The sequence below is a fragment of the Chelonoidis abingdonii genome, chromosome 8 (genome assembly GCF_003597395.2).
Source record: "Chelonoidis abingdonii isolate Lonesome George chromosome 8, CheloAbing_2.0, whole genome shotgun sequence".
NCBI lineage: Eukaryota > Metazoa > Chordata > Testudines > Testudinidae > Chelonoidis > Chelonoidis abingdonii.
Window position 1 is genome coordinate 57,597,656 of NC_133776.1, and position 13,713 is coordinate 57,611,368.

Here is a 13,713-nt window from a genome sequence, read left to right on the forward strand (position 1 = left end):
GATGGCAATTCCATTTGTCAATCAGCTCTCAGGAATTCAGTGTAAAAAAAACTAAAGCGGTATCCTGGAATGGAGTGTTTTGCATGGAAAGGAAAATTAACGATGGGATTATTTAGTCTTGGGAGGAGACTATTAAAAGGGGACATGATCAAAGCATATGAATTAGGGCTTGAGAGGAAAGATAAGGGCACCCTTAGGTTCTCTAGGATTTGTGAGTACTCAGCCACTCTGAGAATAAAGCCACTTCCTTAGGTATTTAAATTTGGGTTTGGATGCTTAGATCTTGGAACCAAAACCTAAATATGCTGGCCAAGGGTTATTATTAAGTGATGGCTATAAGATAAGGATTACTACCAACAAAAGTATCTGAGGTCATTGGGAAGATCAGAATAAGATGGCACAGATCTAAGTTAAGATGGAAGAATTTAGGATCAGCTTTGTAAAAGCCAACATTAATCCTCTGATTAACGTGCGCAACTCCCAGTGCACGCACTCCTTGTGTCCTTGTGCAAGTCGAGGGTTTAGAAAGACAAACCTCAGTTGGCACACCCACTGGAAGCTGAGAACACTGGGATTTTAACGCCAGTTTGGGGCACACAAAAGGTAGATTTTGACAGTTTGGTATTATGTCACAGGGAGGGTATTGAATAGGTGGAACAGACTTGCAGCTGAAGTAAAGAATTATCACTGCATCTAAGGCTATGGCTACACTATGGACCTTACAGTGGCATAGCTGTGCTGCTGCAGCTGTGCCAGTGTAAGGTTTCCTGTGTAGCTTCTCTATGCCGGCAGGAGAGAGCTCTCTCGCTGGCATAATTAAACAGCCCCTACAACTGGCGTCCCACTGACATAGCGCTGTCCATGCTGGTGCTTCTATCAGTGACACTTATGTTGGTCAGGGGTGTGTTTTTTCACAGCCCTGCCCACTAAAAGTTATGCCAACAAACATACTAGTGTAGACATAGCCTAAGAGTGAAAACTGGATGACGACATCAAGTTGAGTTAAAAAAGATGGTGTTTGGAAGTAACCAATCACTCTCTGGGGGGCAGGGGCATGGAGGAATTTTTAATTGGTCAGGATTTTGCTTTTCAATTAGATGCGGAGGTTTTTCTGTAAACCTTCATTGTCACAATAAGGGTACAGTAAAATAAAAAACTAATCTAAAGAGATAGAACCCAGCTGGCTCAGTTGTTACCCTAGTGTTTCAGGGATCACAGGACTATGGCTTGGTTCTGACTCTCTACATGTCACTGTTGTTTGTGAGACAGAAACAATGAAAGAGACAGGCAGACAGGTTCAGAGATGACACTTGCTTCTTGGGCCAGTGGAGACTTAGGCTAGGTCCACACTAGGGTGGGGGTGGGGTCGACCTAAGATGCGCAACTTCAGCTATGCGAATAGCGTAGCTGAAGTCAGCATATCTTAGGTCGATTTACCTGGCTGTGAGGATGGCAGCGAGTCGACCGCTGCCGCTGCCCTGTCGACTCCGCTTCCACCTCTCGCCATGGTGGAGTTCCGGAGTCGACAGCAGAACGATCGGGGATCGATTTTATCACATCTACGCTAGACGCAGGGCCGGCGCTACCATTTAGGCAACCTAGGCAATGGCCTAGGGCGCCAGAATTTTTGGGGGGGCGCTATTTTGCGGGGGGGGGTGCAGCACGTGGCTCCGGGGGACCTACTGCAGTCATGCCGGCGGACGGTCCGCTGCTGTGGTGGCTCCGGTGGGGCTGCCACAGTCGTGCCGGCCGACAGAGCGCTGGTCTAAAGGCTCCGGCGGACCTACCGCAGTCATGCCTGCAGCAGGTCCACCAGAGCCTTTAGACCAGTGGACCGCCCACCGGCACGACTACGGCAGCTCCACCGGAGCCGCGGGGGGCGGCGAAATGGCCCTTCGCCTAGGGTGTCAGAAACTCTGGCGCCACTCCTGGCTAGACACGATAAAATTGATCCCCGATAGATCGATCGCAACCCGCCAATCCGGCGGGTAGTGTAGGCGTACCCAAGAGCATGATGGCATCATTGCAGATAGCTCTGTAGAGTGGCTGGCTAAGGAAGGGGACACACTAAGCCGCAGCAGCACTGAGAAACTATGGAGAAAGCTGAGTGCAGTCCTTCTGGCTTTGCTTGTGATTTGTTGGGGCCTGCTTTTTTCCTTGTTAGGCCTGTCCTGTAGTAGGTGGCTTCTTAAAACTACAATAGCAACCTGTGGAAGTGAGGAAACAGATTGACAGAGCGAGGCGGGGACCCAGTAGTCACCTACTACAGGACAGGCCCAACAAGGAAAATAACAGAACACCACTGGCCATTACATATAGCCCCAGGTAAAACCTCTACAGCACATCATCAATGATCTACAACCTATCCTGGAAAACGATCCCTCACTCTCACAGACCTTGGGAGGCAGGCCAGTCCTTGCTTACAGACAGTCCCCCAACCTGAAGCAAATACTCACCAGCAACTACACGCACCACAGAAACACTAACCCAGGAACAAACCCCGTTGCCTACTCTGTCCTCATCTCTACTCTAGCGACACCATCAGAGGACCCAACCACATGAGCCACACCATCAGGGGCTCATTCACCTGCACATCTACTAATGTGATATATGCCATCCTGTGCCAGCAATGCCCCTCTGCCATGTACATTGGCCAAACCAGACAGTCTCTACGTAAAAGAATAAATGGACACAAATCAGACATCAAGAATGGTAACATACAAAAGCTAGTAGGAGAACACTTCAATCTCCCTGGACATGTTTAAAACCATGGACTGAACAGAGAGACTGGATTTATGGCTCATTACAACAATCTGTAACCCATTAACAACTCCTCCCACCTGCCTTCCCTCTTTCCTTTCCCCTCTCTGAATGGTGGAGCATTAACAGGCCACTGCACCTTCAATGGCCCGTTGAAATATGTGTTAAGTACTTATGCTAAGCAATCTGTTCCACCTTGTATTTAGCTGTGACACTCTGAGGACCTTTCCCAGACCTGAAGAGCAGCTCTGTGTGAGCTCGAAAGCTTGTCTCTTTCACTAACAGAAGCTAGTCCAACAAAACATATTAACTCACTCATCTTGTCTGTCTCAAAGAGGTCTAACCATATTATGTCAACATTTTTACCTTTATCAATCAAACTTGTAATCTCATCAAAAAAAGATATCAAGCTAGTTTAACGGGCTCTGTTTTCCATACATCTATGTTGATTTGCATTAATTACATTACCCTCTTTAATTCCTTATTAATCGAGTCCCGTATCAGATGCTCCATTATTTTGCCCGGGATCGATGTCTGGCTGACAGACCTATAATTACCCTGGTCACCTTGTTTATCCTTTTTAAAAATTGACACATTGTTAGTTTTCTTCCAGAACTTCCCCAGTACTCCAAGACTTACTGAAAATCAGCATTAATGGGCCAGCAAGCTCCTCAGCCAACTTTTAAAATTTTTTTGGATGCAAGTTATCTGTATCTGCTAGTTTAAAAATGTCTAACTTTAGTAGCTTCTGTTTAATATCCTCCAGAGATACTAGAGGAATAGAAAGAGATCACCATATGCTGAGACTATATCATCTGTTTTTTCGCCACATACAGACAGAAATATTTTTGGATCACTTCTACCTTTTCTGCATTATTATCAATAATTCTACCATTTCTATCTAGTAATGGACCAATACCTTTGTCAGCATTCTTTTTGTTCCTAATATATTTTTAAAAATGGCTTCTCATTGTCCTTAACTCTGCTGGCCATACATTCTCCTTATGTCCTTTTGGTTCCCTTATACATTTTCTACAATTCCTAACTTCTGATTTATATTTGTTACTATTAACTTCTCTATTCTTCCATTTATTTTATATATATATATATATATATATATATATATATATATATATATATATAAAATTGCTGTCTTCACTTCTGCTCTAAATCAGGTTGATTTTTTAACCAATAGGTCATCTTCCTCAGTTGTGGGATTGTGACTTTTTAGGCATGTAGTAAGGTGTTCTTAAATTATTCCAAATTATCACTCACATTTTTCCGATGAAATTACTGATATAAACTCCCTCATTAATATCCGCAGTTCCTTAGTCCCTAAATGCAGCTGTGCAGGTGAGATGGGTCTGCCTTTGAGTTAGAGACTCTGGGGGGTCTTAGCTAGGTCAAATTTAATTACTTTGGGCAACTCAGAGAGCATAATCTAGGACTCCATACCTTGACCCTTTCCCATCCCATCCTCCACCCAGCATTGAATGCCAATGACTCACTGGAGAAAAGGAACTTCCTCCAAAGAAAGTCACCCGGTACCAGGTGGCCACAAAAACCCATACAGCAGAGAACTCCAGGAATTCAGGGAAATACTGTCCGATATCCTTGGTGGCTCTCTCCAAGATGGTCTGGTCCTTACTTTCCCGGTAATACACTTCGCCTGCCCGTCGGTTATCCACATCAGCCCAGAAAGCTGCTACCACACGCCGGTCTTTGGAGATTGGGAAAGCGACCGGTGTAAATTGGGAAACCTCCTTCAAGAAAGAGATGATTCCATTGTTGTTTACCTATTAGGGAAAGAAGAACAATTAGACTTGGCAGAAAGAGACAGCCAGTGTGAGAGAGGAAGCATTGCTCAGTGGGTAGGGCATTAGCCTAGGAATTGGGAGACCTGAGTGCAGTTCCCTGCTTTCCAACAGACTTCCTGTGTGATCTTGGGCAAGTCACTTAGACCAGTGGTTCTCAAACTAGGGCCGCCGACTGTTCAGGGAAAGTGCCTGGTGGGCCGGGCTGGTTTGTTTACCTACCGTGTCCACAGGTTTGGTGATTGCAGCTCCCAGTGGCAGCGGTTCGCCACTCCAGGCCAATAGAAGCGGCAGGAAGAGGTGTGGGCTGAGGGACGTACTGGCCACTGCTTCCCGCTGCCCCCATTGGCCTAGAGTGGCAGACCGCGGCCACTGGGAGCTGCGATTGACCGAACCTGCGGACACAGTAGGTAAACAAACTGGCCCAGCCCGCCAGAGGCTTTCACTGAACAAATGGCAGCCCTAGATTGAGAACCACCGACTTAGACTATCTGTGCCTCAGTTCTCTGTCTGTACAATGGGGTGATAGCACTCCCCTGCCTCCTAGGAATGTTGTAAAGATTGTGAGGTGCTCATTACTATGGTAATAGGGGTCATATACATATCTTAGATACACAGATCAGGGCCAAAGAGCCTGACATAAATCATTCCCTACAAGCCGTTAAGTGACTCTTTCATGCTTTGACCTTCTGGAGTAGACAGCTGCCTTCCCCTGCTGTGGCTGACTGAATGGTCTGATGGCTGCAGGGCATGGGCTGGATTCTTATTTTAGAGAGTTTTTTCCATAAACATTTGAGCTTTTCCTCTTCCTGCCCTTTGAAGCACAGACTGTCCCTCACTTAGGTGCTGATGGGCTGCAGATGAAAAATGGCGTGCTGAGGCCCTGCCAGGGAATGGCTGCCCCTCCCTGTCACCCCCTCTCTCTGCTGCCTGCCTTGCCCCTCGCTGGCTGTGACTGACGGGCGGGTTGCAAAGCCATAGCCTGGGGGTCTGGGAAGGAGGATAGAACAAACAGGGCTCTGTTCTCCTGCCGGAGATGGGCCAGAGGAAGGAGCAACAGCTGAGAAAACTGCAGCAGCCACAGCAGTTTAAACAAACAGTGCCCAGTTCACTTGGGTCATTTGCGCGTTGCCGGGAGGGAAGGCGTTGGTGTCAGCGGAACTGGTTTTCACTTCCTTGCTTTAAATAGGCTGGGATTTATCTTGAAGTGTGAGGGGGAGGTTTTCTTTCTCTCCCTGTTCAAGGCTGGCTGCTGGGATGGGGATCTGCCCAGCAGCCGCCTCAGCACAGCAGAGAGCTGCTCAGCCCTTGCATACTCAGATCCCCACAGATGTCTCAGTGTTGACCTGCTGCACTCGACCTCGCTCTCCAGACCCAGGCTCCCTGGCTGCACACCTGAACCTCAGACATCTCTGCCATGCCAGAGCTGGGCCTTCTGCTGCCCTGCTGATCCCTGGCAGTCCTGATCCACACCCATTAGTCTAGTACTGAGTCCCACAGAGTGCTGCATCACAGCACAGCTCTGTCAACACCCTCAATTGACAGGAGCAAAACCAATCTCATCTCACCTTTGCTGTGAGACCAATCAAATCCTGAGGCTACTAATAGGAGAGAGCAATGCATTCCCTTATATCATCAGCCCATCGCTCGACAGAGTTCTGTGCACGACCCAGTAGCAGTGCCAGCTGCTACCAGTTCCATCTAGGTTGCTCCAAGGCTACACTCAGCTTTCAGCAGTGCCTGCTAGAAAGTCGGATTTGGGTTCGCTGCCACAGGGTGGAGAGGCTGGTGCATTTGCCTCACCTCCTTTCCATCTCTGAATTTCTGGAGCAGACCCATGGCCTCCTCCAAGTCCAAACAGATTCTTCCTGGCAGCCACAGGGCAAGGAGCAGAGGTATTACAAAGGAGCCCCTCATTCTCCATCAGTGGGCATTGCTTGTACGTCTTAGCTCTTTTGGCATCTGCTTCTCCTTTAGTGACAACAGGAGTGTCTGTTACTGAGCCCTGCACCCTCCACGACCCAACAGGAACCAAAGAACACTTAACGAAGCCAAAGAGTCACAGGAGGGCAGCGTCCATGGACTCCAGTGGCAATTTCATCAGGGTGTAACCAATGGGAGAACTGGGCTGTATGTGTTCTCAGCACACAGAAGAGTTCCGTTCCTGCATGGGAAACCCTCATTATGGCCAAAAGGGAGTTTTGCCTGCACAGGATCAGACCCTGAAACGCAAACACACTGGTGTCCCAAGACATCAGTCAGGAGCCGGAACTCCTGGGGGCTCAAACAACACACAATAGTAATCAATCAAATAACCATAATCCCCCCCACTCTTAGCTAGCACTTTCCAGGAGTAGACCCCAACAGTGCCTTACAAGGTGGTCAATATTACTATCCTTGTTTTACAGGTGGGGAAACTGAGGCACACATGGTGAAGGGACTTGCCCAAGCAGGCAAGAGCTAGCAACAGAGCCCAGGGCTTATTAGTCCTAGTCAGTGTCCTAGCCACTAGGCAGAGCTACCTTCCAAAGAGGCAGTACATTTTCCCAGCGTATTCCCTCCACCTCATCAAAACCAACCAGCAACCATGACTTCCAGGATGGTCAGGCATGGCCCATGGCTTGATCTTGGCAGCCCACTGTATTCCAGGGTCACTTGCTTTTTTAAGTTGGCTTCCAAAGAATTAATTAGTGATGGCTAGAGACCAACTCCTGGCCAACATCAAGCTAGCAGAATGGAGCACAGCACTGCTTTAATGCCGCAAGAGGGGAGAACGTGGCCAATGATGCGATGCCTCAAGAGCAGAGACCCACTCCCACATCACGTTAATAGGCTTTCCTCCTTCTGGAGTTTAACCCCGGGTAGGTAGGGAGGGGCCAAGAATGGGGGTTGGGGTCTTGATCATCCCTGGCTGGGGGTGGGGGAAGTGTAGCTGCTGGGGGCTCTCTGCTGCACCCCTCCCCAAATGTCCTAGAAGAGAAGGGTGAAGCTTTTGGCTACACTGCATGTCTCCAGGCCATGGGGTGGCAGCTCCTGTTCAGGAGAGATGGTCAGGCATCCTGCCCTGCCCCTGTCTCACTGCTTTCCCCAGGGTTATCACCACTGCCCTGATGGGCAGCTGCCACAGAGCTGTCAGACGGGAGAGTGGAGTTACACGTCACTGCAAAATGGGTGCCTTCCCCTCAGCATAGGGGCAAGCAGCCATGGTGCCCTGCTGGGCCCCAAAGGACCTGAGGGTCCTGCTGGTGCCTTGGCTTAGAATCTGGCCCTGACAGATTGAAATAACAAGGCTTTGTTTAAAATATGGTCTAGTCCTCTTACATCCCAGGAGGAGATCGGTGTCACATGCCCCAAAGTGCTTTACTGTCCAGAACCCCTCCAGAACAAATCCCCGCAGAACTGGAAACACCATAAAAAACTGATCGAGGGGCAAGAATGGGTGCTAGGGTCTTGATCACTCCCAGCTGGGTGGCAGAACGGCTGCTGTGGGTGTCTTGATGCTAGCCCTGAAAACAGAATCTTCTGGCCCAAATTAGGAAAAAGAATTCCAGCCTGGGACTCAAACTCACAAGAGGATGCCGCCAAAATGCTCCTTCTCCCCCAGCTCATAATAAGCCACATGGGCCAGGTCCCTATGTTGCAAAGGGTGGGGAGCTGGGGAAAGCTCTTCCTTTGTTTTCCCATTCCAACACACACACTTTCTCAGGACTATCTGCAAGAAGGGGAGGCAGCCCCACTGGGAAAGCAGCCCACAGCAAGCCCCACTTTGCTGGAAGAGTTGATGCTGTGTTCCTGAAAACTCCACTGCCTCTCTTGATGGGAAAGCACAGTGCTCAGCTGGTGTCAGAAGAGGGGAGAGCTTGGAGGGGACTCTGTTCACAACCTGCACAGGGAGGGCCTTGGGAAAAGTCTTGTCACATGGTGCAGTCTGGGCCGCTTCAACTGGCAAGAACGGTGCTCTTCATACATTTTTTCATTAGCCCTGGGCTAAGAGTCTTGTGTGGAAGAGACCATCTCCAATATCCAACCAGGGAGAAACTCTGCCAGAGCCTGGCAAACTGCCCAAATTGTCCCTTCAGCTGGGTGGCTCCCACGAGGCCCTCCAAGAGCCTGCCTGGGTCTGAGCACCCCAGGTGGCATAGGAGGAGTCAGTAAGGCACATAGCACCCCACCCAGAGCTGCAGTGTCAACCAAACTCTTCTGGGCAGTGACCTTTCCATGGACAACCTGGTAGTGAAACTGAGCTGAATAAAAACTGAGGTGCATGTATAACCCACACACCTTCTGGGCATGGTGCTCTGTCCCATCTAGTAGCACCGAGACCACCTAGAGTTAAATGAGTCTGCTCTACAGCCTTAGCTAACACCCAGTTGGCTTTTAGCTCATGCAGTAGAAGCTCATGCACTAAGCTCCAGAGGTCCCCGGTTTATCTGCCAGTTCAAAAAGCAGCAAGTTACCATAGTCCAACCTAGATGTTACCAACATACACTTCTGGAGCTCAGCTGTGTTCCCCTCATTTCCATTCTTCTAGCCCTGGACAATGTGGCCAGGTCCCAGGTAGTAACCTAGGCTAGCCGAGCCCCTCAGCTTCTCTCTTTCACTAAATTTCCAACTCATTAAGACTCTTGTAATTGCTGAGAAGTTGCAGCACCCTGCTGGTCTCAGTTGGCTGAAGGGGCCAGCACAAACCCCTCCCCTTCATTATTTCAGCAATGACCAGATGCACAAGGATTATAAATGACCCCTGGAAGCACTTCAACAACAGTACTCTGCCACAGCAAAGCTCCGTGCTGGTGCATGGCCATTCTCTGGGAGAAAAAGTGATGAATTAGTTTCACCAATGAGAATGCCAGAGTGTGCTGAGTTCAGGGAGCGCACTGTGAGGGCTGCAGATCACACAGCCCCTGCTTTTGAGTGCAGCTTTTCTCCAAGCAGGCCTAAGTTACAAAAGGAGCCAACCCAGCACTGAATGTGCTGCCATGCCATGCGTGACAATATTTTGGCAAGACAGGTTTCACTTTCCACCCCAGAGAGAGTTTGATCAGATGTAACCATGTTGGGAAGTGCAGCCAGGGCCAGGAGAAAAGCAACCACTTGTCATCCTAGGAAGTCCCTCTTGCACTGCTAGTCCCTTGTGTGCCATGTCCACACAAAGATCACTCACGGCTCCGGAATGGTAAAAGAAGGGGAAAGAAGCTTAAGCCTTGTTTGTAGATGGAATGCCACTTTACATGCAGGTGTTACATTTGGGGGTTTGTTTAGCCCTTTTGAGCAAACTTGGGAGTCAAGTAAATTTTTGTGTGTGAGTGGTTGGCCATGTCCTAGGAATCACAAGAGCATTGTGCAGATAAGTGCATAGCGAGAGCAAAAAGAAGGCTGGGGTCAGATCCTCAGTTGGCACAAATCGACATAGCCCTGATGACTTAAATGATTTAGAATATCAGGGTTGGAACGAACCTCAGGAGGTCATCTAGTCCAACCCCCTGCTCAAAGCAGGGCCAATCCCTAGGTAAATCCCCAAATGGCCCCCCTCAAGGATTAAACTCACAACCCTGGGTTTAGCAGGCCAATGCTCAAATCACCAAGCTATCCCTCCCTGACTTAAGAACTCGCCCTGAAGTGTTTGAAATGCAAGAGGATTTGACTTTATTTCTTGACCCTTTGATTAGCACTTTGGTGATTAGTCCAGAGGCCAGTGGCGTAGCCAGGTTTTAACAGCAGGGGGAGCAAGCAAACATAAAAAAGGCGCCCACCCTTGGCTCCTCCTCCGGCCATGGCCCCCGGCTCCTCCGGCCATGCCGTGCCCCCTCCCCTCCTTGGCTGTATCCTCTGGCCGCACTGCAGCCATCCCCGCCCCATGGCTGTACAGGGAGGCTGGCAGAGGACGGAGGTATGAGAGGAGGTGAAGGAGAGGGAAAGGCAGGGGCACGGGGTACATGGGAGGGGTTCACGGGGTATGGAGCTTGGGGAGGGGTTACTGGGGATGGGAGTGGGCTGGAGTCCCCAGGGCTCTCTGTGCAGAGGGGCTAGAGCTGCCCCCAGGACCGGGAGAGCTTGGGAGGGGCTCATCGCGTGCAGCACGAGCCCAGCTCAGCGCTGGCCTTACCTCTTGGGGGGAAGAAGGCAGCGAGCCCCGCCAGGCGAGCTTCTTCCGCACCGGCCTGCTACAGCTGCCCGCCCCACAGCTCCTTCGGATGTGTTGCTGGCAGTGCTGGCCAGCAGGCACTGCCTCCGCCCCACGATCAGCTATCTCCCTCCTGCTGGGAGACACAGCTAATCGGCAGGGGCGGGGTGGAAGCTGGGCAGGCTGTTCAGAGCAATGCCTGTGAGGCGCCGCTTTTTTAAAAATGTGGGGAGAAGAAGCAGCTGCTTCTGATGCATCCCACTTGCTACGCTACTGCCAGAGGCAGAGTCTGAGAGTGATGGAAAGTTCTCTTAATTCTCCTTCCTGCCTGAGCCTCTAACACCTGCCCACATAGTAGAACTCCTTCCTGACAGTGGCTTCTATTTCTTGAGCAACTTAAAGCCTATCAAGTTCCCACTCTTGGTAAAATGGCAACAAGAGAGAGACATCAAAGAAGGGATGGCTGTCTCAGCTTGGTCCTTTGGACCAAACTGGGATCTTTAAGATTTCAAAGAGGTCAGAAAATTTTCTCTGGACTAGACTTTGACTTTTGATGGCATGAAAGTTACAGGCCTGGGATGGTCTGTGAGAGTGAAACTGTGGGGCGGCCAAAGTATCCCACTATGATGCAGAGCTGGGGTTCAATACATTCACTAGGAGGCAAGATCTAGCTGAAGGAAACTGAATTTGCCTTCAGGGCACATGGCTAGACTGTCTTTTCAGGGACTTGGGACTCATCCAGAGAGCATGTTGGGAAGGAGGAGTGGGGTCCTCAGCCAGTGCTCTTACAACACAGAGCTTGGGACAGTCTCCTAAATAGAAGAGCAGGAGTCAAGGTTTGTAGAAAGGAACATCAGCTTTGAGAACACACGGAAGCACTTTCCTGTACGTTTGCTTTGTTCTGCAACTAACCTTACTGGCAATTTAGTGACACATTTGTCTTGCATACCCTAACCCGATGACTTGCCGCGTTTAGGAGGCGGCTCTATACAAGGGCAACAAGAAACCTAACTCTGATCTGCCCAGCCTATCACACTAGGTGTAATACACGCTGTTGGGGAGTTCGCAATGTGCACCGAAAAGCCACAAAACTACCAGGTGCTAGTCTAATTGTCCTTTTAAGACCCGCCTTCTCGCATATAGGCCATGGTGTAGGAGACACATGCCCATACTTCCTGGAGCTGGCTGGTGCACGAAGCTAAAGTGCTTCAAGAAGGGTACTGAGGGAGTCAGGATAGCATGGAGCTGTGCATGGTGCTGTACAAGAAGACAGAGCTCCATGGGGCCTGATCCAGCTCCACTACGATGAATGGAAACTGGATCAAGTCATGGCCCTTGCCTTGTTTACAAGCTAATAGCCCAATCCTGGGAAGTGCTGGACACCAGTGGGGCAATGGGTATGAAGGCACTGAGCACACTGTGCCTGGGCTCGGTCAGGTGGCTATAACGCAGCGGGGAAAAGGGGAAGTGAACCTTGTGAAGTGTGTGCAGCTGGAAGGGGGAGAATTATTTCACAGGGAAAGGCAATCTTCTGGCTCCTAGCATCTTTGCACTCTGTGCTTAGGAGAGAGAGCCCATCTCCTCCCGAGATGCCCTGCTGAAGTTTAAGAAATGGATTCAATGCTATGGCCTTTCCTAGCGGATGCAGCAAGAGGGCAAAAGAGGACTACAGTGCCATGCCCCTCCTCCATGAGCACTAGATCAGTCACAAGATATTTGCCTTCCTGACAAAAGGAAGAAAGGAATGCAGCAGAATACAGACCCTGGACTTTAGAAAAGCAGGCTTTGACTCCCTCAGGGAACTGATGGGCAGGATCCTCTGGGAGGCTAGCATGAGGGAGAAAGGAGTCCAGGAGAGCTGGCTGTATTTTAAAGAAGCCTTATTGAGGATGCAGGAACAAACCATCTCAACAGGCAGAAACAATAGCAAATATGGCAGGTGACCAGCTTGGCTTAACAGAACTTAAACACAAAAAGGAAGCTTACAAGAAGTGGAAACTTGGACAGATGACTAGGGAGGTGTATAAAAAAATTGCTTAAGCATGCAGGGGTGTAATCTGGAAAGCCATAGCACGAGTGGAGTTGCAGCTAACGAGGAATGTGAAGGGTAAGAAGAAGGGTTTCTACAGGTATGTTAGCAACAAGAAGAAGGTCAGGGAAAGTGTGGGACCCTTACTGAATGGGGGAGGCAACCTAGTGACAGATGATGTGGAAAAAGCCAAAGTACTCCATGCTTTTTTTGCCTAGGTCTTCACAGACAAGGTCAACACCCAAACTGCTGTACTGGGCAGCACAGTATGGGGAGGAGGTGAGCAGCCCTCAGTGCTGAAAGAACTATTTAGAAAAGCTGGATGTGCACAAGTCCATGGGTCCAGATCTAATGCATCCAAGGGTGCCAAGGGAGTTGGCTGATGTGATTGCAGAGCCATTGGCCTTTATCTTTGAAAACTTCTGGTGATTGGGGGAGGTCCTGCACAATTGGAAAAAGGCAAATATAGTGGCCATCTTTAAAAAAAAAAAGGAGAATCTGGGGAAACTATAGACTGGTCAGCCTCATCTCAGTCCCTGGCAAAATCATGGAGCAGGTCCTCAAGGAATCCATTTTGAAGCACTTGGAGGAGAGGAAGGTGATCAGGAACAGTCAATATGTATTCACCAAGGGCAAGTCATGCCTGACTAACCTGATTGCCTTTTTTGTGAGATAACTGGCTTTGTGGACATGGGGAAAGCGGTGGATGTGCTATACCTTGACTTTAGCAAAGCTTTTGATATGGTCTTCAACAGTATTCTTGCCAGCAAGTGAAAAAAGTATGGATTGGATGAAAGGACTATAAGGTGGATGGAAAGCTGGCTAGATCGTTGGGGTCAATGGGTAGTGATCAATGGCTTGAGGTCTAGTTGGCAGCCGTTATCAAGCAGAGTGCCCCAGAGGTCTGTCCTGGGGCCGGTTTTGTTCAACATCTTCATTAATGATCTGGATGATGGGATGGATTGCATCTTTAGCAAGTTCACAGA

General features: G+C 49.4%; 1 protein-coding gene across 2 annotated transcripts in view; it reads right to left on the reverse strand.

Annotated features, from left to right (window-relative positions):
- Positions 1-13,713, reverse strand: part of SNED1 (sushi, nidogen and EGF like domains 1) — a 126,414-nt gene that overhangs the window by 75,435 nt on the left and 37,266 nt on the right. For both annotated transcript variants that reach the window (XM_075068651.1, XM_075068650.1), the window contains exon 2: positions 4,269-4,556. In XM_075068651.1, the coding sequence (XP_074924752.1) occupies positions 4,269-4,556 (288 nt within the window). The remainder of the gene's footprint in view (positions 1-4,268; positions 4,557-13,713) is intronic.